Source organism: Balearica regulorum, chromosome 8 (genome assembly GCF_011004875.1).
Source record: "Balearica regulorum gibbericeps isolate bBalReg1 chromosome 8, bBalReg1.pri, whole genome shotgun sequence".
NCBI lineage: Eukaryota > Metazoa > Chordata > Aves > Gruiformes > Gruidae > Balearica > Balearica regulorum.
The window spans coordinates 28,228,433-28,248,812 of record NC_046191.1 but is presented as its reverse complement, the minus strand read 5'-3'; the positions used below and the strand labels follow the sequence as shown (position 1 = coordinate 28,248,812).

At 38.7% G+C, this 20,380-nt stretch overlaps 1 protein-coding gene across 5 annotated transcripts in view; it reads left to right on the top strand.

The window, feature by feature from the left end:
• The window catches only part of DNM3 (dynamin 3), a 183,153-nt gene that overhangs the window by 41,580 nt on the left and 121,193 nt on the right, over positions 1 to 20,380 (top strand). For 4 of the 5 annotated variants that reach the window (XM_075760263.1, XM_075760264.1, XM_075760261.1 and 1 more), the window contains exons 11-15: positions 1,676 to 1,762; positions 4,103 to 4,173; positions 7,730 to 7,778; positions 9,415 to 9,444; positions 15,946 to 16,059. In XM_075760263.1, coding sequence (XP_075616378.1) covers positions 1,676 to 1,762; positions 4,103 to 4,173; positions 7,730 to 7,778; positions 9,415 to 9,444; positions 15,946 to 16,059 — 351 coding nt within the window. The remainder of the gene's footprint in view (positions 1 to 1,675; positions 1,763 to 4,102; positions 4,174 to 7,729; positions 7,779 to 9,414; positions 9,445 to 15,945; positions 16,060 to 20,380) is intronic. The other variant, XM_075760262.1, reaches the window with a different exon arrangement.

Sequence of the window (20,380 nt, the reverse complement as noted above, 5' to 3'; positions counted from 1 at the left end):
AGGGACCTTAAAGATCATCTAGTTCCAACCCCCCTGCTGCAGGCAGGGACACCCTCCACTAGACCACGTTGCCCAAAGCCTCATCCAACCTGGCCTTAAACACTTCCAGGGATGGGGCATCCACAACCTCTCTGGGCAACCTGTTCCAGTGCCTCACCACTTTAACAGTAAAGAATTTCTTTCTAACATCTGATCTAAATGGACCCTCCTTCAGCGTAAACCCATTACCCCTTGTCCTGTCACTACACTCCCTGATAAACAGTCCCTCACCAGCTTTCCTGTAGGCCCCTTTCAGATACCGGAATACCACAATTAGATCTCCCCGGAGCCGCCTTTTCTCCAGGCTGAACAACCCCAACTCTCTCGGCCTGTCCTCATAGGAGAGGTGCTCCATCCCTCTGATCAGCTTCCTGACCTTCCTCTGGAGTCTCTCCAACAGCTCCATGTCTCTCCTGTACTGCCCCCCCCCCCCCCCCAGTTGAAAGTGTGTACATCAATGTGAAAGTTGTGCACATCAATTAAACTTTTAACACAAGATCCTGTAAGTGTCGTAAGTTAAGAAATACGTTCATCAAAACTACACGTAGCATTAGTATGAGTATTTGGGAATGGTTTTCCTGAAGTGTACGCTTGTGTTGGTGTATACTCTTAGAATGAAAGCTCAAACTTCATACCCCCCAGCTGTGACTAAGGAATCATGTCTGATATATTAATATATATGAAGCTTTTTTTTCTGTCACACTTTTCCCCTTCATAGGAAAGTTATCATCTGCCAATACTGTGCCTTCATTGACAAGTAACAGTTGCTCATTTTCAATTATTTTTTCTCCCATTACTCTGTGATATTCTAGAAGATCCCATTGACTCTTGCAGATCTTTTAGCTAACTATCATCACCCTCTGTTCATCTGTGTTACCCACCATCTCAGAGTGCAGGGCACCCTAGTAGCAGTACAGGAGTAGTTCAGGCATGTAACCACAGATATGCTGAAGTTGTTGAGAAATAGCCCGTCGTGTCCTTTGCATTCTTCTAAATAATGCAATTTTTTTGTACCAATGAGCAGGTAAAGGAGCTATTTCTCAATACAGGAAAGGATGACAATCTTTTGACAAAGATCATAGAGAAGCAGATTCACCGCAGTATTTTGAGCGGAGTTTCCAGGTTTTTTAACTTTTGTCAAAGTTTGGAAGATATGTCATATGAATTAATTGTGCAGATTCTTTTCTCAGTGCTATTGGCCAAATTTACTGTTGTGTTTTGCTGTTCACATTTTGAAGTATTGTTATTGGGATGTAAGAATGTTGCCACAAGGTGGAGCCTTCAAAAAACAAGAAACTTGGAATTATTTAAAGTGCCACTCTGGAATTAGGCACAGGAGAAGAGAAAGACATGGAGAAACCTCACCCCAAGGCTGATAGTGTGGTTCACATGTCCAAAGTGTCTTTTCCTCAATGTTCCATGGAGCAAAGCACAGAAACAATCCAAGGATTAGGTGTCTCCAGTTTCTCTGGAAAATGAGCGTTAATAGCAAGTAAGGCTTGCTGTGTTGTGTAGTTAACTTTTAGCCCCAGCATTTAGAATAATTGCTTCCCTCCAAAGAGGAAAGCTGGAGGCTTCTCTGTGTTCTACTGAAACTGCACTGCAGGTGTAAATTTCTATTAATTTTGCTTTTCAGTTGGCAACATATCCAAGATTGTGTGAAGAAACAGAAAGAATTGTTGCTGGCTACATTCGTGAAAGAGAAGAGAAGACCAAGGATCAGGTAAGAATAAATAGGAGATCTAACAGTCTGGGGAGATGTGCAGAGGAGGAAAGTTCCTGTACTTTGTACATAAGAAGACAAGAGAGACTTTGGGGTTTTTTTTGTCTTGGGTTTGTTTTGGTTTTTTTAGCAGGCTGCACACTTGTCGAAGGGGAGAGAAATTGCTTCTCTACCATTGAGCTTTGACAGAGGAAACTAGAATTGTTACATAAAATCCTACTCTAGTCTTTCAAGATTAGGATTGGTGACTTAAAGTAGTGTTGGCTTGTTCCTATGCCACAATGTGCCATCTTCTTAGCTGTGCCACAACAGCTGTTTGTAGGAAATTGATTCACGATTAAACAAACATACACAGAAATACCCAGCCCTTTTTCTACTTTGTTTCGGGTTTGGTTTTTACCATACCAATCCCATGTTCTAATTACAGTGAGGTCCGCAAGCAATTCTACTGGGACTCTTGCAGGAGTGAAAGGCCATGTAGTGCACGTGTGAGCTCCGGCAAGCGTTGCTGCTGAAGTTCTGTGTCGCTGAACAATAGCGTCAGCGTGCAGGCTGAGCTGAGCAACTTGGTCCCGCCTGTCTCCGGCCATGTTGACAGGCTTGCTGAGGCGCGCAGTGTAGAACCACTGGAACTGACCCCTGAGGGCTGTTATGTGCTTTGAAAGGCAGCACCTCAAATCTGAAAATTAATAAAGTAATTTCTCCTTTGGATTCTAAAATCAGCAAGAAGATTCAGAATTTTAAGCATTTGTTAATTATAGTTAAAGCACTATTCTGGGTTCATGGATGCACAGCTTTTCTGACCGTTACTTTCTTTGAAGTTTAAAAAACTAATTTTCAAAGAAACTTCTTCAGAATATTCGTCACCCAGCTAAGCACTCCAAATCCAGGACACTTCAAAGCTTAGATTACATGTGAGAAAATCCACTGGACGTGGAAACAGGAATTATTATCTGGAGAGTGCAGAGTCTAACAAAAGAAATATTTGGGGAAGAAGGGCTAGGCAGAGCTCCTAAGTTGTCTTGGACTCCTGGCTCTCTAATCCTGTCCCTGTGCGAGCTAGGGAGCTGTGTAGCATGTCCTGCTTCTTTTCCTTTAATCTGTGCTGTGAATGTAGTCTTAAAAATAATTTTTTAGAAGATTGTATTTGCTGGGCTTCTACTTGCAGGGAGTTCTAGTTAGCATACTCAGTTTGGAAGAAGGTACAAGTTACTTAGAATAATTGACTCTCTTTTCTTATAATTCCATTCTTCGTTGTGTGCACGTACCTGGCAATTTCCCAAAACAAAGTACAAAATACCAGCTTTCTGTAAATGCCAAGAATTGGTCAATAGGTTATTGTCACATGGTCATATCTTATTTATGCTGTTAGCAACTATTGTTAATAAAACATTAGTGAGGATATTTTCAGAGGTAAGAGCTAGGCCCAAATCCCTTCTATCTTTTGCACTGAGGCACTTAATATCTTCTGGAAATTGTGAAGAATCTAGGAGAGATGCTGTGTTTGAGGAGCTGTATAGAAATAACTCTGTACACTCTGAGGAGATGAAATGCTACCATTTGGTTTGTTTCTTGCTCCTTGCTGATAAATGGAAGTCTGAAAAGATGGGGGCAAGTGCAGTCTCATGCATGTTCAAGAAACCATTCAAGGGTGGAAGTGAGCTTTCTGTAGTATATTAGCAAGTTCTTTACCAAGTTAGATTATCAAGTCTAAATCAAATCCTGTCTCTGGGCTATTGAAGGCCTGGCAAGTGATACGTACGGAAACCATTCATTCTGTTATTTCATTGACCATCCTCTCTCTCAAGGCAGATGTGTGCACCAGAGTGGCTGTCTAATACAGGGCTATCTTACTTACCACTTCTTTGTGTAGTACCTAATGAAAATGTAGGTACCCTGGTTTTAAGTTTAAGGTTTGGGTCCCTTGCTGGCTTGGCTGGAATGCTGCAAATAGATAGAATTTTGCTTAACTTGCAAAAAATATAGCGCTAGAATCTATGTTATATATTATTAAACACTTTCTGGCCATGTATGATTGATCTTAATAAAATGGACAAGGACCAAGATAGTAAAAAAAAAAAAAAAGTCCACTGGGGAAAAAATAGCAAGAGGGAATAACGCTTCTGTAGTCTAGCTTATTGAACAAGCACACAAACAGAAGTGGTGGGATTTAGAAAATATTGTTGTTTTTGGCTTGAACGATTATGAAAGGAATATTCAATAATGCAGAAAACTGAAAAGTTCTGTTCTTTTCTCCCATCCTTTTCCTCAATCTCTCTCCTCTGACTTACCCACTCCCCTCTTTTTTTTTTTTTTTTTCTCTCCTGTCTTCCTTAATAGGTGCTGCTGCTGATTGATATCCAGGTTTCTTACATCAACACCAACCACGAAGACTTTATTGGCTTTGCAAAGTATGTATATAGAGACTTTGTTATAAAGACACTATTGTCTGGGGTTTTTTAAACTAAGTTCAAAACACTGGTCCTGAAGCATGACAGCAAAGATGCAAGCTGCGAAGTCCCAAACGTGCAGGAGCATGCTCTTTCTTAATATACACAGTATTGAACTCTGTCCCACTTGTAGGGGATTCTTCACCTCAGTTCACAAGCCTGGTTTTGCTCATGGTCTGGAATTGCATGCATCTCAGGAAACAGCTTTGGTAAACTGATGCCCTCGCTTTAGGTTCTTGTTTTAGGATCACAGAAATGTATAATATTGGTGGTCTTTCCACATTGCTGCAAATGCATATTTTGGGAGCTATGATTCCGTGTGAAACAGTTTTGCTCAGAGTAATGGATGTCACTGAACTAGAAGTGTGCCTGCTGTTTGGTGTAGAGAATAATAGTAGCAGAATGCCCTGCAGGGCCTGGTTTGACGTTCTCCTCACTTAATTGAAAAGGCTGTGAGAATATTCCCCAGAATTTGTGCCTCAGGGACTTCATACCAACATTTTGACGCTAGTAAAAACATGAAAGATGTCTTCACTCTTTGAAGAAAATAACTGTTCCTTCAGTCATATTCACGCCGTATTTGCCATAACAGTGTTTGGAATCACCACAGGTTTCATCCATGTGGGATGCTGGCAACGAAGTTTGGCACCACAGTATGTATTATACTATGGCCTATTCTAGTTGGCACTGTGAAGGAAGGTCTCTGACAGTACATCTTAAAGGTTTAAAACATAGAGATCAGTAAGCTGAGAGGGGAGAAGGCAAAGTCAGGCACTGTTATGCGTCCGATTTTAACAACTTTCCCTAGAGTTGTTTGCAGGTCCTAGATATCTTTATCAGGTCTCTTGACAAATGACAGGATGTTGTAGGAATGGTAGCTGGCCTTCTAGAGGTCAAGATAACAACCTGCCTGCTATTTACTTCATCCTTTTCTGACAGGAAAAAGCCTGCTAAAAACACTCCATATATACTCATGGTGTGTGGTGTGACCTTGGGAAGTCACCTAGTCCAACCTCCTGCTCAGAGGAGGGTCAATGCTGAGTTCAGACCAGGTTACTCAGGGCTTTGTCCAGTCAGATCTGGAAAACTTCCAAAACCAGGGACTCTCCAGACTCTCTATGCAGCCCGTTCCAATGCTTGCCTCTCCTCCTCTGAAAAGACTTTTCCTTGTGTCAAGTTGGAACCTTCCATGTTTTACAGTCTTGGATTCTGGAGTGCCAGGTATATCTGGAGCTGTTTTGTTAACTCTCTCCCCTGGAAAAGTCCCCCTCATGGATGCTGCTGCTAGGGCCTGCAGTTCAGTCTGTGGTTCGCTGCTGTGTCTTTTCCAAGGAGTTGCAATTCCTGAGTTCAATTTCTTGGGAAAGCTGCTGCTTCTCTTGCAAATTGAGATCTAGAAATCCCCAGCTGCTGTGTGTGGGGTGTAAGCAGATTACAAATGGCTCTTTGCTTAAGTTCACTGATAAGTTCTTAAGCAAGTGTTTCTACAGGTTGGAACTGATGGGAAGGGAAGTTTCTTTGTTGACTTGTGCTCAAGTAGAAGAGAAAACTTGGATAACTAAGAACAATTTAAAATGTAGAATATATTAATTTGAGCTAAACAGTAGAAAATACACATTTTAAACTATGATGATATTATTGTTATAGCAAGTATGTTAGAACTAGAAAATGAAATCATTTTTGGGTAGCATATGGGCTTCTGCAGTATCTAAACATCCTGGACTATAGATTCCCCAGATTCGCTAGTGTTTCCTTTCTTTTGCTGAGTCTTCTAGCCAATTGTCTCATGTGACTGCAGTCTTTTATAAGTGTAAGTCCTGTGAACCTTGTTCATAAGAATGAGAGCACAAGACATTTCAGACTACCTTGCAGCATTGCAGGGCCTAAGGCCAGGTACAGAGCGATGTGAATTGACTTGAGAAGGTTTTAGGAATGCCAATTTTTAGAACAACTTGACAGAGTTATAAAGTTGTGAAATATTAGAATATTTGTCTTATTTAGCAGAATGAGTGGTAAAATGTTGGGATTAGGTTTGTTTCCAGGTGGTGTAACTCAAACATAGTTATATGCTTCAATCTACATAAAGAGTAATTTGTATTTAGAGCAGTAAATAGAGGACCAGTTGCTGGGCTATTTCTAAAAGGCATGGGTTTCTCAGTGTAATGTTAGTGGTCTCATTAGCTTTCCTAAGGTGATAAAATAAAATTTAAAAAAACTCAAAACCAAACCAAACCAAAAGAATGACAATTAGGTTTCCTAAAGCCATCTCTTGTGTGTTTCTCAAACAGATCAAAATTGGTGAGGGGTTAGTGCTGTGTTTTCACGTTGTTTAATCACAATTTATGCACCAAAGCTTATGCAACTCAGATGATGCACCAGAGAGATGCAGTGTTATTTAGTCAAAGATCTGGATGATAGAGATCTAAGCCCAGTGAATAGGCACATGGGATAATCCTTGTGGATCTTCTCAGGGACAGCATGTGGACTGCGGGTTTGATAGAGTATGATCTGACGGACAGGATCAGAATTGGGACTGGGCTGAGTCTGGTGCTTCAGTAATTCTTTGGAACAGCAGCTGTGCACAAGAGTTGCAGGTTTGGCCCATAGGCTGTGATCCAAGCACATCTTTCTTACTCTTTCAGAGCAGTGTTTGTAGCTGATCTAATATGTATGCTTCTTTCTTCAGTTAATCAATGCCTGCCAAAATGGTATAATCTAATCCAAACAAAACTTCTCTCACCAGTGCCCACTCTGGTGCTCAAATAGCCAAAGCCTGCTGGTTGAACACTTCTTTCCTCTTTCCAGCAATGTTTTAATTTTATGGCCTAACACTTACAAACCACCACATAATGCAAATGCTTTTGGAATTAATGGCAACTTGTATGTGTTTGAGACAGGAGTGTGTTTTGTTTCACGAACTGGGATTACCATTGAGCAAAATATTTGAAATATGTATTAATTTCAAGTATGCTCTATTCTTATAAGATTCCAGCTTTTTGAACCAGCTTTGTGACTTGCTTCATCCATTGGCTATTTACACCCTCAAAGTGCACATAAATATTAGAATAATATCCAAAACAAACTGTCAAGACAAAGCTATTAAGGAGCCTCCAGCAGGGGAGGATTTTGTTGTACTGTGCTAAATAACAGAAATGGTTTGCTTTTTGTCTCTCTCGAATATTTATGGAGGCTAATGTTTCCAAAGTGACCCACATGAGCCATAATTTCTCTGTGTTTTTAGTAACCTTTACCAATCCAAGTAGGATGTTGTTACAGAGGAGACGATTAGTAGGAGCTGTCTGCTGTGCATGTCCCTTCTGTCCTAAGCAGGCATTCCTAAACTGTAAGAAAAAGTGGTTGAAATATGCACATATATGCAATGATTTTGCTGTGTTTCTTTGTTACTCTAGCTTTCTGTGCTGGAATCTGAAGTAACTATTATTGCTAAAAGTTATTCCTCGGGAATCGGCTTAGTTCGAGTTTCTTCAGTATAACTCTTTTCCTCTGCTTTCCTTAGTGCCCAACAAAGAAGCAGTCAGGTTAACAAAAGTGCAGTGGGAAATCAGGTAGGCACCTAACAGAGAATCGATAATGGCATGTGCAAGTTAATCCAAGCTGTTTGGGTTTTTTGGCTGTGTTTATTTGTTGCAAGTGTATCATTTACCTTTTCTGCTTCAAACATATATAAAATGCATCATCATCACCTTGTTTTACTGAATTTTTTAGAGCTGCCCGACTTCCATTGTTATCATTTATTAATATCTCTGCTACTGCTTGCACTGCTGGTTAGCATCTCCCCTCCCGTGCCATTTAGTGCATTGAATCTTCGTGTTACGCATCAATGTATTTTGTCATTAACTGTCAACTTGTGAATTTCAGAATCCAAAACACTGGTGAGTACTTGCTTGTGTGTGCTTCTGTCATAGTTGTTTTACTAGTTCTTACATGTTCACAGCTTCATAGCAGTGACGGGGCGATTCAGCAAGCAAAAGCGGATTTGCCTTTACCTCTTCTGAAAACTTTCAGTTGACTTCACAAAGATATTGGCTATGTACCATAGTCCCCTTTCAAAGTAAACAAAGAATAACCGGTTGATGGTCTCAGATTAATTAGTGGTTTCACTGAGATTCATTAATGAAATTACTTGCTTGTCTCTTTTTATCACATAAGAATATGGGATTGATTCTGCAGGATGCTAAGTGCTTCCAAGCTTTGCTTCTTTCTTTGCTTTTATGTGGGCCAGGGGTGCTCAGTACTTCACAGGATCAGTCCTGGTTTTCATGAAATGAAAATGCTACAACTTTGAAGGTTTCTATTCACTTTGAGGGTTTTGCAAAGTCTTAAAGAGAAAGAAAATGTTATGGAATTAGTGCATGCTTTAAAAGGATATGAAAAATTCTAGTAAAAATAAGACAATGCAATTTTGTATAAATAATTACCTGGATTGAATGTCTTCCTGATGTTTTCACGTGCAATTTGGTCAAACAATGCTCAGGAGTGAAAGGTCAAGGTTTTCAAATGTGATTGCTGAGTTTAGATCCCTCAGGTGATAAACCTGAGATTTCAGAAAGTCTCCTATTCTGCTGTTGATGGGAGTTCTAGCATTTTTTTGAAATCTTAGTTGTCTTTTTGGGGATAGAAATCCAACCTCTTCCTCCAACCAAGAAATTGCTAGTTATTTTTAAGCCTTTAGTTAAAATAATCCATTAACTTGGATGTGATGGTCCTCCAGAGCCTGGCCAGTGTGAGTGACATTTTTGATGTAATGTATGGTTTGGATTAAAATGTAAAAAAGTTGAAAGGTCTAAACAGTGAAATGGCTTCAAAGGCTAGTGTCTCCTCTTTGAGGAGAGATTTCCTTCTTATCTAGCTGTGCCGGAACATGTGTCAAACACAACAACTGTCATCACTTTGGAGTGTCCCATAAAAGGAAAATCGACCAATTATCTGACTCTTCAAAAATACACAAATAAAATGAATGATTTTTTAATTAAGTGAATGTTGTCTCTCTAAAGAAATGGAGAAGCAGCTTGGCATTTTAAATTAAATGTTGAAACTGGATTACTTTTGATATAAAGGACTTTGCTGAACCTTTTATTTTAAAGATAATAAACAGATGTTTGTAAGTTAATTGTTTGGAGTTGAAAAGAATGAGAAAATGTTTCTGAAATCAAACTTCATTTTTGCAATTTGCTATTTCAGGGAACCAATCTACCGCCTTCAAGGCAAATTGTACGAGCTAAGTTCTGTAAGCTTTATTGTTGCTTTTTCATTTAGCTTCTCAGAGGGCAAAATTTGTCTCTAACTCATTGGTTTGTTGAATACTTGCTACTAAACTACTTACTGGTAAACCGTCTTGTCTGTAACATTTCCTCAACAAAGTGTAATTGCGGTTCATCACTTAACTGCTCCTAACCTGCTGTTACAAGTATGAACTAGTATAACTTAATGTTATAGAAAACTTTGAATAAAATTAACATTTTATAATTGATTGAGTTTCTCAAACTAAAATGACTAATTGATGTTTATTTTATTATATAACTGGAAAGCAGTATTTATCTGTTGTAAGTGCCTCTATTCATAGGAAACCTCTCTTTGAAAGGTGGGCAAATAAGTTTCTGGTAACCAAAAGGAACAGTAGCTATTGCTTAAATGAACGTGCTGTTTATGGGTACAGGTACTGTTACTGGTATTTTGTTTATACAAAGGAATTACTTCTGATTAGAAAAAATGAGTTTTATTAATAGACTTAGAAGTATTTAAAGTCTTCTGAGCATTCTTTTCATAGCACCAGGAGGATGAATACACCACGAACAGACTCCTTTCTAACCCTTCCACCTCATGAGTAAATAAATATGTGAATGCCTTTAATATTACTAATTAGAATTAATTGTCTAAACAGCAGTTAATTTTATAACAAGTTACTCCTGGTTCAGTGATGGTTAGGTGTAAGAAGTAGATCTCTGTATCACGTGCATTCTTTGGTAATGTCTATGATGAAAACATATACGTTTTTCCAGTTTGTTGCCGCATCATCAAATTATATTCATTATCATTTCAAACAAACTTAAACTAATGTTCAATGAAGGAAAAAGGACTGGGCAGCACTGATTCTAAGAGCAGTTGAATTGAATCTCTCGGGAGATCAAGATCATCAAGTTTTTCCCAAATTGGGGAATGCTCATTTGCAATCCACTGCTTTTCTTTTTTGTAGCTTACTTTGAACTGGAATGATGTAGATAACTATTAACTATTTCTGTGTATCTCAGAAATGAGTGCAGCAATATTGCATTTTTGGAAGAAGTGTAACGCCAATTCCTCTTAACATGTTTTTGCTCCTTTTTCCTCTACTACTAATTTATCCTCTCACGCTTAATCTTTGGCCTTTTTTGTTTGTCTCTTCTTTGCTACCGCCTGAGGTTTTGACCTGACTCCACAAAGTTTCTTTTTAAGCCACAGGTTAGTCTGTCTTCTAATTTGCTTGAAATAATCAGTGTAATGCTTGGTTTTACACAGCACGCTAGCAAGATCTGAAAGCTGACCCGCTCTTAAACTGTGTATTTTGTGTGTTGGTATTTGTTTTGGTGACTAAAATTTAGTGTTTAAAGCTCCCCTTCATGATAAATCTTTGAAGATGAAGGTGTCAATGCTCCATGTGCCCAACTGATACTCTGTGTGTGAGAATGCAAGAGACTCAAATTATAGAGGATTACTTTTGCAGCAAAATCTGCTGCTGTGCTTGAAGTAGCCCCTGTAATTGGAGAAGGGGCTTAATCTCAACTATGAGATTCCAGTCACTGTCCAAGTGATTTGGAAGTTTGGGTTTGAAGGATTTTTGACCTGCCTCTCTGACAGCGTTATGCCAGCAATCTGATTCACTTTTTCTGGACACAAGTAGCATTCAGATCCCATCAGTTGGCCTGAAATATTGTGCTAATAAGTAACTTTTTCCCTAGTAACCCCTATTTTCTTTTTAATCCTGCTTTGGAGCATACTTTGCTGCTTCTTTTCTTCAGATACACTTAAATCCTATTACCTTGCATGACCCAGGAAAAAATGTTTACAGAATTTTTTTAAGCAAGTAGGTGGAAATGGAAACTTGTGCCATGGTCAGTGAGGTGGTCATGAAAAGTCTTGACAAGGCTGTTCTGTTAAGAAATGCTGGTGTTTCTGTAAAAGAGGTGGTGCCCATGGACAACCACGTGATGCTAAGTTTTGAAATATCTTTGAATGAGACGTGCTGCTTTGAATTTTCACCTTATCAAGACTAGAGGAGTATTGCTGTTTGAAAGAGCCTTTAACTATACTTATTTTTTAGGTTAACATTCCTTCATGATTGACTTAATCACCTCAGTCTTTAACTACATTTGGAAGGATATTTCAGTTTCTCACTACTGAGTGCTTTGCTTCAGTAAAGACTAAATTTTTCTTGAAAGTAGACATGTATTTAGAACTTAAGCCACTGTCATTGTATTTAAGTTACAAGGTATATTGTGCAGTGATTTTTTGGTTGGGGGGAAGCAGTGTCACAAGATCTCGTTTATGTTGAGCTTCAGAACAAATCTGATCAATGTATGCTCTGACATTTGGCAAATTACAGTGAAATACTGTATTAGGCTTCCCCTCTAATGTGTTGTTCCTTTTTAGCCTCTGTAGTGCGACAATCTTCATATTTGAATGCAAAGAACCAATAGCTTGTAAGGATGCCTCACAGAGTAGTTATTGCAGTTTTAAGTTTCTCAATGTGCTTACTATTTGGTAACGCATGCTGTTATCACAATGATGAGAAGATAAGAGTAGTGCTGGGAGTCGTGTATTCAAAATTACTTCAATGGAGTTACGTAACGTAACTTTAATAGAGAGTTATATTAACTCAACAAATGCCACTGCTTGTATTGTTGCAGAAGTGGCCGGTCTCATGATGTTGACACTTGTATTTCCGTCTGCCCAGCCAATTTCGCTTCTCTCTCACTTACTCTCGAATGTATTTCTTTTACATACACCTATATTTTTTACAAATACCTATATTTAATGGAATGAATAAGTCATGCAGCGATACCTAAAATGTACCTATTGTGTCAAATCCTGCTTTCCTGTTTATCCGTGAAGTGGCGGAGAATAAGAACAACAGATATAATTTGGGTTTTGTGCAGCTGAACTATCAGAAAATTACTTCCTTCAGCCTTGCTCATGTGCATTCATACCCTCTAAGTTTCATTTTTCAGACACCCAGATTAGATATCAGGACCCTGAAGGAAGGAACTGTGTCATCTCTTGTTCATCCTGTACATGGAGTCCAACTACCGGTCAGAATATTGTCTTCACTAGCTTCTGGCAATGCCCATATTTTTCACCTTCCTGAAGTTCATAACTCATGTCACTAAAATCCGGTTTGCACAGAGTGACATTTAGAAATAAGATAGAAAATACTGAAATGGATCTCTTAAATCCAAACCAACCAGAAAATGAACTAGTGAAAACAGTAATGAAACACACTATTTCCATTTTTCAAGCTAAAATACAATACAACACAGCTAATGCAATAGTTAAAAACCCAAACACCCCACCCCCCCCCCCATCAGAGTTTTTTTTAACTTCAAAAGTCTCTTTGAAAATCTTTGCTGCTTGTTGCCCGTGGAAGGACACTTATTTCTAAAATATAACTTGAGTTATCTTTTGAGAAATTGGCTGGAGTCTAAGGTGTAATTAATCTTCTCTGGAAAGTAAAACTATGTTGGTTAATCTGACTTTGTTTTGCGCTTATACCTTAATCCGACGTCTACCTCCTCCTGCCCCCAACACTAGTACTGAGTATTTTGAAAGTGTAGCTGTAGTTAACAAAATGTGCTTGGGAAACAGGAACAATTGAATGAAAAGAGCATGAGGTGTAGCACACTAAGCTCATCTTCTCTCTCTTGCTGTCGCCTGGAACTGCTTCCAAGTATTTTAGATAATTGTGATCCAGGCTGTTTTAGAGAACACAGTACCCTGTTTTCTCAGAGGGCTATAGATAAACACGTCTAGAAAACTGCACATGAAAAACACGTACCCGAGATCCTGCTATAGCTTGGTGCCCTGCTCTTCATGCAGTGTTGTGTGGGAATGACAGCTGGATCTAATCCTCAGCACACAGGATTTTTGAGGAAACAACTGGCAAATTCCTTCCTTTACAAGACAGTGACCAATGTTTGTATTAGCAAGTCAGCTTGTTTCTGCCCACACCCAGTGATGGTTATGCATCTGTGGGGAGATGTGCTGGACTGGAGCAAGACAGTCTTTCGGAGCTATGCAACTAGTGTAGTTCCTATGTTAGATGTATTAAAAGCTTTATTACTTCTTAAATGGCTTGTATAGTTTAGATTTTAAAATCTTGGCTTGGTCGGTTTTGAGACCTCTACCACAAATGAGTTCTGGTCAAATTGAGAAAATTTGACTCTTATGTGCTACAAAGCCTATGGTAATGATGAGGGAAAGCACTGAATGGAGTAAGCAGAGTGCTACTTTCCTTCCCTTTTAAGTGCTCATCACCTGTGAGGTTCCTGAACATGCTACTTGAGTGTTTCTCACTGGTTTGCTTCCAGAAACCACCTCTCTATCCCCACCATGACATCTGTGTTCAAATCTTTTACCCTCTCTAAGATGTGTGTCCAAACCAGTTTTCAGTAGTGTGCTGGCCCAGCTGCCTGTGCTTCCAGTATGTGGATATGTGCTTTATAGGGAACAGCACAGCATTTTCACTTGCAGACAGCATGGTTCAACAGCTGCTTCTCTCATAGTCTCTTATTTCAGTTTCTTTATAGTGTGGGAATAAACACCTTTTCACATTTGCTATGAAGTATTTAGTCTGCTGTACAAATATAGCTCATCTTGTTGTGGAGCTAAGTTCAGGTGTTTGGGGAACCTTAATTTCCTGGATTTTTCCTAAAATTTCTTCCATTTGCATTTGTGTAGTTCAGCACAGAAAAAAATGAAATTAGCTTGGTCCCACAACTTGTTCTGTGGCAGCTGCATGAAGGCCGGTACGCTGGCTACATATGCATGTTGCTTGTTGTCTGTTAAAAGTTTCAGTTCAATAAACATCATAAAATGAGAATTTGATGGGTAATCAAGTTCGTATCAGTATATTTCCCTTAACTTGCACAAGCATTCTGTGTCTATTTGTAAACAGTAGTGCCCCCTCTCCACTTTTTTTTAACTGAACATCAGTGTTAAAAATAATGACAAAGTTCTGCAGAAGCCTTTGTGATACAGGCTATTCTGTCCAGTCTGCTCATGCTATGCCCTTGAGTCTCTACAGGAGTCGTGTCCAGTTCTCTCATAGCTTACTCAGTCTTCAGAACCAAATCAGTGTTTTCTTAGTGATTTTCTTACAGTCTGAAACCCCATAGAGTGTTTTTGGATCTTCAGTGGTTTTCTTACTACTTCTTCAGGGAGCTTACATTAACGTGCATGCTGAATGGGAAGGAATTCTAGTTCTAAAACTCTTATAGATAACAAGGAGTAGATACTGAGCAATGTTTTTTTTTCTCTGATTATCTCTTGATAGTGGACTTCTTAGTCTTGTAAAGCCTTATGAGAGGAATGTCACAGTCTTGTGTATTTCCCTAAGAGCAAAAGGAAACTCACGTTTGATTACACACGTCCATGCTTGTGGGCCTTATTGAGGGAATTCTGAAGGGCTTCTCTGAGCTCTTCTTCTTTTTGTCTCAGTACTTCATAAGCAAGTAAAGGGTGTTGCCGTGGGGAGAAACAGAATAGCTGAGGTTCCCTGCATCTGTGTGATTGGGAGAGTTCTGTTGACTTGTTCAGAAGTAATGTTTGCTTTCTCATATATGTATTGGAAAACAATAAATGTTCCAATAAAATTGAAAGTTTCTATCTATATGATCCATAAACCAGTTCTCATGACCATTGTCTCCTTCACCTCTGGTGTTGTCTCATTCCTCAAGTTTTCTTTTGTCCCTCTTCCTCTTTGCGTGATGTAGGCTCTTGGCCTTAGTAGTTACGGGTATGCTTTCCCATCTGTCCTTTCATCTTTGGCTTGTATCTATTTTATAAAGTTCTGCTTTACCCGTTTTTCCTCTGATTTTTATTCCTGCCTTAGTTGGGTTTTTCCCCCCCCTCTTTTGTACCTTAGGAGAAGAAAATCGCTCTCATAGACCTCTCCTTACTGCTTCCTCTCTTAATTTCAAATTAATTGTAGAAGACCTCTCCAATTTCGAATTAATTGTAGAAGACCTCTCCACTTTGTCACTTGATTCAACCCCTTCTGAAAATACCCCATGCATGCCAGAAGCCGCTTGCTTCACCAGAAACTAGGTGCTGTTCCTAGTGTCCAACTTTACAAATGACTTTAACAATTAGACTAGAACAGAGTACTCATATATAGATTGTATGGATTTTTACAATGTGTTATTATACGGCAAATAAATATCTTCAGGTTTATATGATCCTTCCTTCATTCCTGCTTGCTGTAAGTACAACAAGATAATACTTAGGCTTCTGTTTCTCTAACCTTTTGACTGAAAACACTATATTCACTTTATGTTACTTTTTTTTTTTCTTGAATGATAGGAACCTGCAAAATGTCTGTTTTGAGTTTGCCAGAGACTGAAAAAATGCACCTGTTCTTGTTTTACTTAGCAAGGCTTTATTTAAAAGAATGAATGCAGCAGCAGAATTATGTCAAGTGAGTAATGAACTAAACTTGTGCCTGACTGCACCTCTGCACAGGTCATCCGGAAAGGCTGGCTGACCATCAACAATATTGGCATCATGAAAGGAGGATCCAAGGAGTACTGGTTCGTTCTAACTGCAGAAAGCTTGTCCTGGTATAAAGATGATGAGGTAAGGAATGAAGAATTTTTTTTTTTAATTTTTTTTTTTAACTGGGGAAAAACCAGTATTTATTCAGTCTTCTAATACCAGCTTAAAATATTAAATCAGGTTGTACAGACTTGAACTGAAAAAATGTTTTAAGGTTTTACCTGTGTCCTTTACATTTTCTGGTTTTGATTCATGGAGAATGCCGACCCTCTAAGACTTCTGTTGAAATGTTGATAACATAAATACAGGGTGTTCTGTGGGGTGTTTCTGTTCATTTTACTTTTTTCCTCTCTTCCTGTGGTTTCCATACATTGGTCTAAAATGTTTTGGAATGTCCTGGTTATTGTCCTATGCCTGTTTGGACTGCTCTTACACACCTACTGTAAGTTGATCATAAATTGTCCAAGTAAAGTTACTCCTAAAAGTAACTACAGCAATTAATGTTGTGATAACAGTTGTTCTCTGGCCTCATATTCTGAGAGGCTGAAAAGCCTGTCTGCAGAGTTCTGCGGCTGGTTGGTGTGGATTTTTAAATTTGCTACTGAAAATCCAATAAAAAAAAAAATACACCTTGATAAGAAATATCACTGCTGATCAGTAAATCCAAAGTGAGTAGTATCAGAACTGGAAAAAGCATTTCTATGAGAAATAGGGCATCCAGGTTGCTCACTTTATTGGATATGTTGTTAGACAGCTTTGGGAACCAATTTTTTGCTTGTCTGTTCTGTTTAATTATTTTTTTTCAACAATGTTGGTAATGATACTCTCTATCCAAAACTGAAGAGTAGTCCTTGTTAATTTTTTTAAGCTTAAAATGGGATTATTAGGTATACTGTCAGCTCTACAGTAAAGCCCTTGTGGTTTTTTAAAGGTTTGTGTTGGTTTTCATAGAAAAAATGAGCTACGTTTTAAAAAAACCCACAAAAAATCCTGTAATTTTTTCTGATTTTTTAAATAATTTTTTAAATTAAATGTTTTCAGCAAAAATTTAGCAATTTTTAGGGTGAACCACTTCATTGGATGAAAGAAGCATAGGTAAAGAGAGACACTTAAATGAGCTCTAAACCATCACTCAATCTTTTCATCTTATTCTAAGTAATAATCAAAACACTGGCTTACCTCAAGAAAACGGAGCTGGTTGCTGGGTACTGTGCAGACAATTCATATGCTGTTTAAAGTAACTTAGTGTTTTACTGCAGTGGATCTTCTAGAACTGCTGGGGAGAGGTCCTGCAAAGTGCATCATACATAAGCCAGAGCTCTGCTGAGTCCTGCGAATTCAGACTCTGGTACTTATCATAGGTAGTTACTTCAGTAATCCTGTTGATGGTGGAAACTGTATTGGTCAGTAGTGTTTTTTTCCTGAGTCAGTAGCTATTTTGGGAAAGACCTTAAGATTGAGGGACAAATTAGGTTAATCTTGAAGATTTTGCCCCTTGCTCTTGTATTTAAGTTGTAAAGGGATTCAAATGTATTTACTGTAACAGGAAAATGAATGCATGTCAGACAGAGGGGAGGAGCCAAGTGCGAGGTGTCAAGATTACCAAAATATAATTGGAAGTATTTTATTGCAATGACATAAAAATGAATTAAAAAGAAACGGAAAGGTGCCTTTATGAATTTGAAAATTTGAAGCTTATGTTTTTTGTGATCTACCTTGAAGCTACTAGAACTCGTCTTAGATTAGGTACTGGTAACTGACTAAAATAAGTGATGTGGTGAGGTTAACACCTCTTGCTATGTTCTGTCTCAGGCACTCGGAGGTGCATCTAAGATGTGCTGTGGCAATTTTTGAGGTAGTTTTGGTGTTGCTTTTCTGAGTCTGATCTTTGTTTAGCATGCGATGTGAAAGTTCCTGAAAATGTTTATGGAATGTCTTCTGTTATGCAACTTTAGCATGCTATCAAAACAATTTATTTTTAGAGAGTGTCACCTGAGAATCTCAGAATAGTACATCGAGGGAATTGGCCACTGTCTGATTTTTATATGCATATTTTAAAATAATGTCTCTTAATTGCCAAACAGTTTTGTTTTGATAGTCGTGAAAATACCAGTAGTTCATTCAGGTCAACATGGGACATCACTCAGGAATTTCTTAGAGTGGTAAGAGAAGATAACAGCATCATATTCCATGCTTTGCTGGTGGCAGAAGTTCCTCCTTAAGTACAGATTTGCTGTATACTTTGATTATTCTGTCCTGGGAAAAAGTTCACAAAGTTATGTTGGATTTTTTTTTAATTTTTTTTTTTTTTTTTACTGGCCCTTTCTCAGAAGAATTTAAAAAACTTAGTAAGCTCTGTTTTAGATACCTTGTGAAGATGGTCAAAGCCACAGCTTGACCATTAGGTTAATCAAAACACCAGTGACTTGTTTCAGAAACAGAACTACTGACTTCTGAGAATAAAGAAGCAAATATTTGATGTCCTGGCTGAATTCCAGTTTTTATAATTACATTTCTTCTCCTTAAAATGTTCTCCTCACTTTCAGCTTGGTTTGGTAGTTGTCACATCCTGTTCTCAGACGATTATCGAAATGGCTGCATGCTGGTGTATTCCCACCCCGGTAAGATATGTAGTCTTGCGTGATGTGTGAAGTGATACCCATGTTTATGTGTCTGGGCCGTGCCTGGGCTCAGTAGTGCTGTGCACGCTGTGAGGTCGTAGGGAGTTCAAGATCCCCCGTGCTTCCCACTCGGCCCATCACTTCTGCGGTCCTTGCACAGTAGCAAAAGCCTCTCCATTGCAGCTGGAGAAGATGCAGAAAGTCAGGTCTCACCTTTGTTTTCTTGCCACAGTGATGAGTTTGGTTCCCCCTGCGCCTTGACCCCTGAGTAAGGAATGTTGTAGCAGCTTGTGTACCAGAGAGCTCTGACAATGTGCTTTACAAAGCTACAGCGCTTGCTCGGACCTCTAGGGCTGTGTACCCCCTCTAGTGTAAGCTGAGCCCATTTTCTGTAGTCTGGAATTTACCGGACATGAAAATCACTCTCTGAATGCAAGTGGTTGCTTGCTGGTGCCGTTAGGATGTAAATTATTTCCTTTATTTGTGAGCTGCAGCTTTTATAAGTGAAGAATCCACAGTGGAATGTATTTTGAAGCAAGTTACTTTGGCCAAAGATGTCAAAATTTGTTGTATGATATCAGTATTATAAAAGAAACGATTGTTTTCTTGACGTGGTTTTGTTGCTGCACAAACATACAACAGGATTTTATTCCCGAGGAGATGGGAATCAGTGCCTAAGAATGCTTTTTAGGCTTGTAAATATGGAAATATCAAGTTGATGTTTGAACAGTGTGGTTAAAGCAGTTATAGTATCAGTTATGTGAGTAGTAATCTGGATTAGTTTCTGACCCTGCATACAGTTGCTTGTGTTCATAACTTTGCTGCGTGACTAGTACCGTGACTTTGTGCTTTTCAACTTGCTTAAAATGAAATGAAGGAAAAATATTGTGTGCTATTTCGAGGCTGTTAAGTGCAAGATTAGCATATTCATTGACCTCACAAACACCGATTTATTTCGTTGACTATTCCATGTAATACTAGCTAAAGTATTATAAAGCATACCTACACACACACAAAAGGCTAAATCTGAGCATCTTAGCTCTCAGTTGTTACTGTTCTGTTAAATAGTGCAAAAAGCTGTAAGCTCTTGTGCTAAGGTTCATTTGAGAGTCAACCTGCAAATAGGAAGTTTGTGAATTAGCCACTTCTACTTTAGGATAAAATGGACTTTGGGAATGCGGAACGCCATCCTAGCTTATAAATCAAAACGCTCTTTTCTGTTGTAAACAGAAGGATGCCATTTGTAAAGTGGTGTAACATTTTTACAGGGCATGGTCAGCGAATGCGACTTTATTCTTTACAAAGCATCCAGAGATTTCGCTGGCATTACTGGTGTGCGAAGGATGTCAAGCTGCACTCTAGGATAAGAACTTTTCTAAAAATGTGAAATTTACACTTATTGGAAAAATCCCCTTTAGTCTTAAACCAATAAAATATTTCCATTCTGTTTCAATAGGAGAGAATAGTATTGTCAGCATCCAGTGACAGATGCAGTTTGTGTTATGATTTCAGAGTTTATTCCCAATTGTAAAATTTTACGTGATTTGGGAGGGAGATACAAAAATAAGTGAGGAGGTGAGAAAGTGGAAAGGGGAGAAGTTACTCTAAGGCCTGACATTGTGTGTGTTTACAAAATTAACTTGCCACACAATAAGCTGCTCTTGGCTTCTGTGGCTAGCAGGAATGTTAGTGATTTTTATACCGACAATAATCTAATAATGTAAGTTGCTGGAGTTATGCCTGACAAGTAAATGAGAGGACGAAACATACAATGGTGCCGC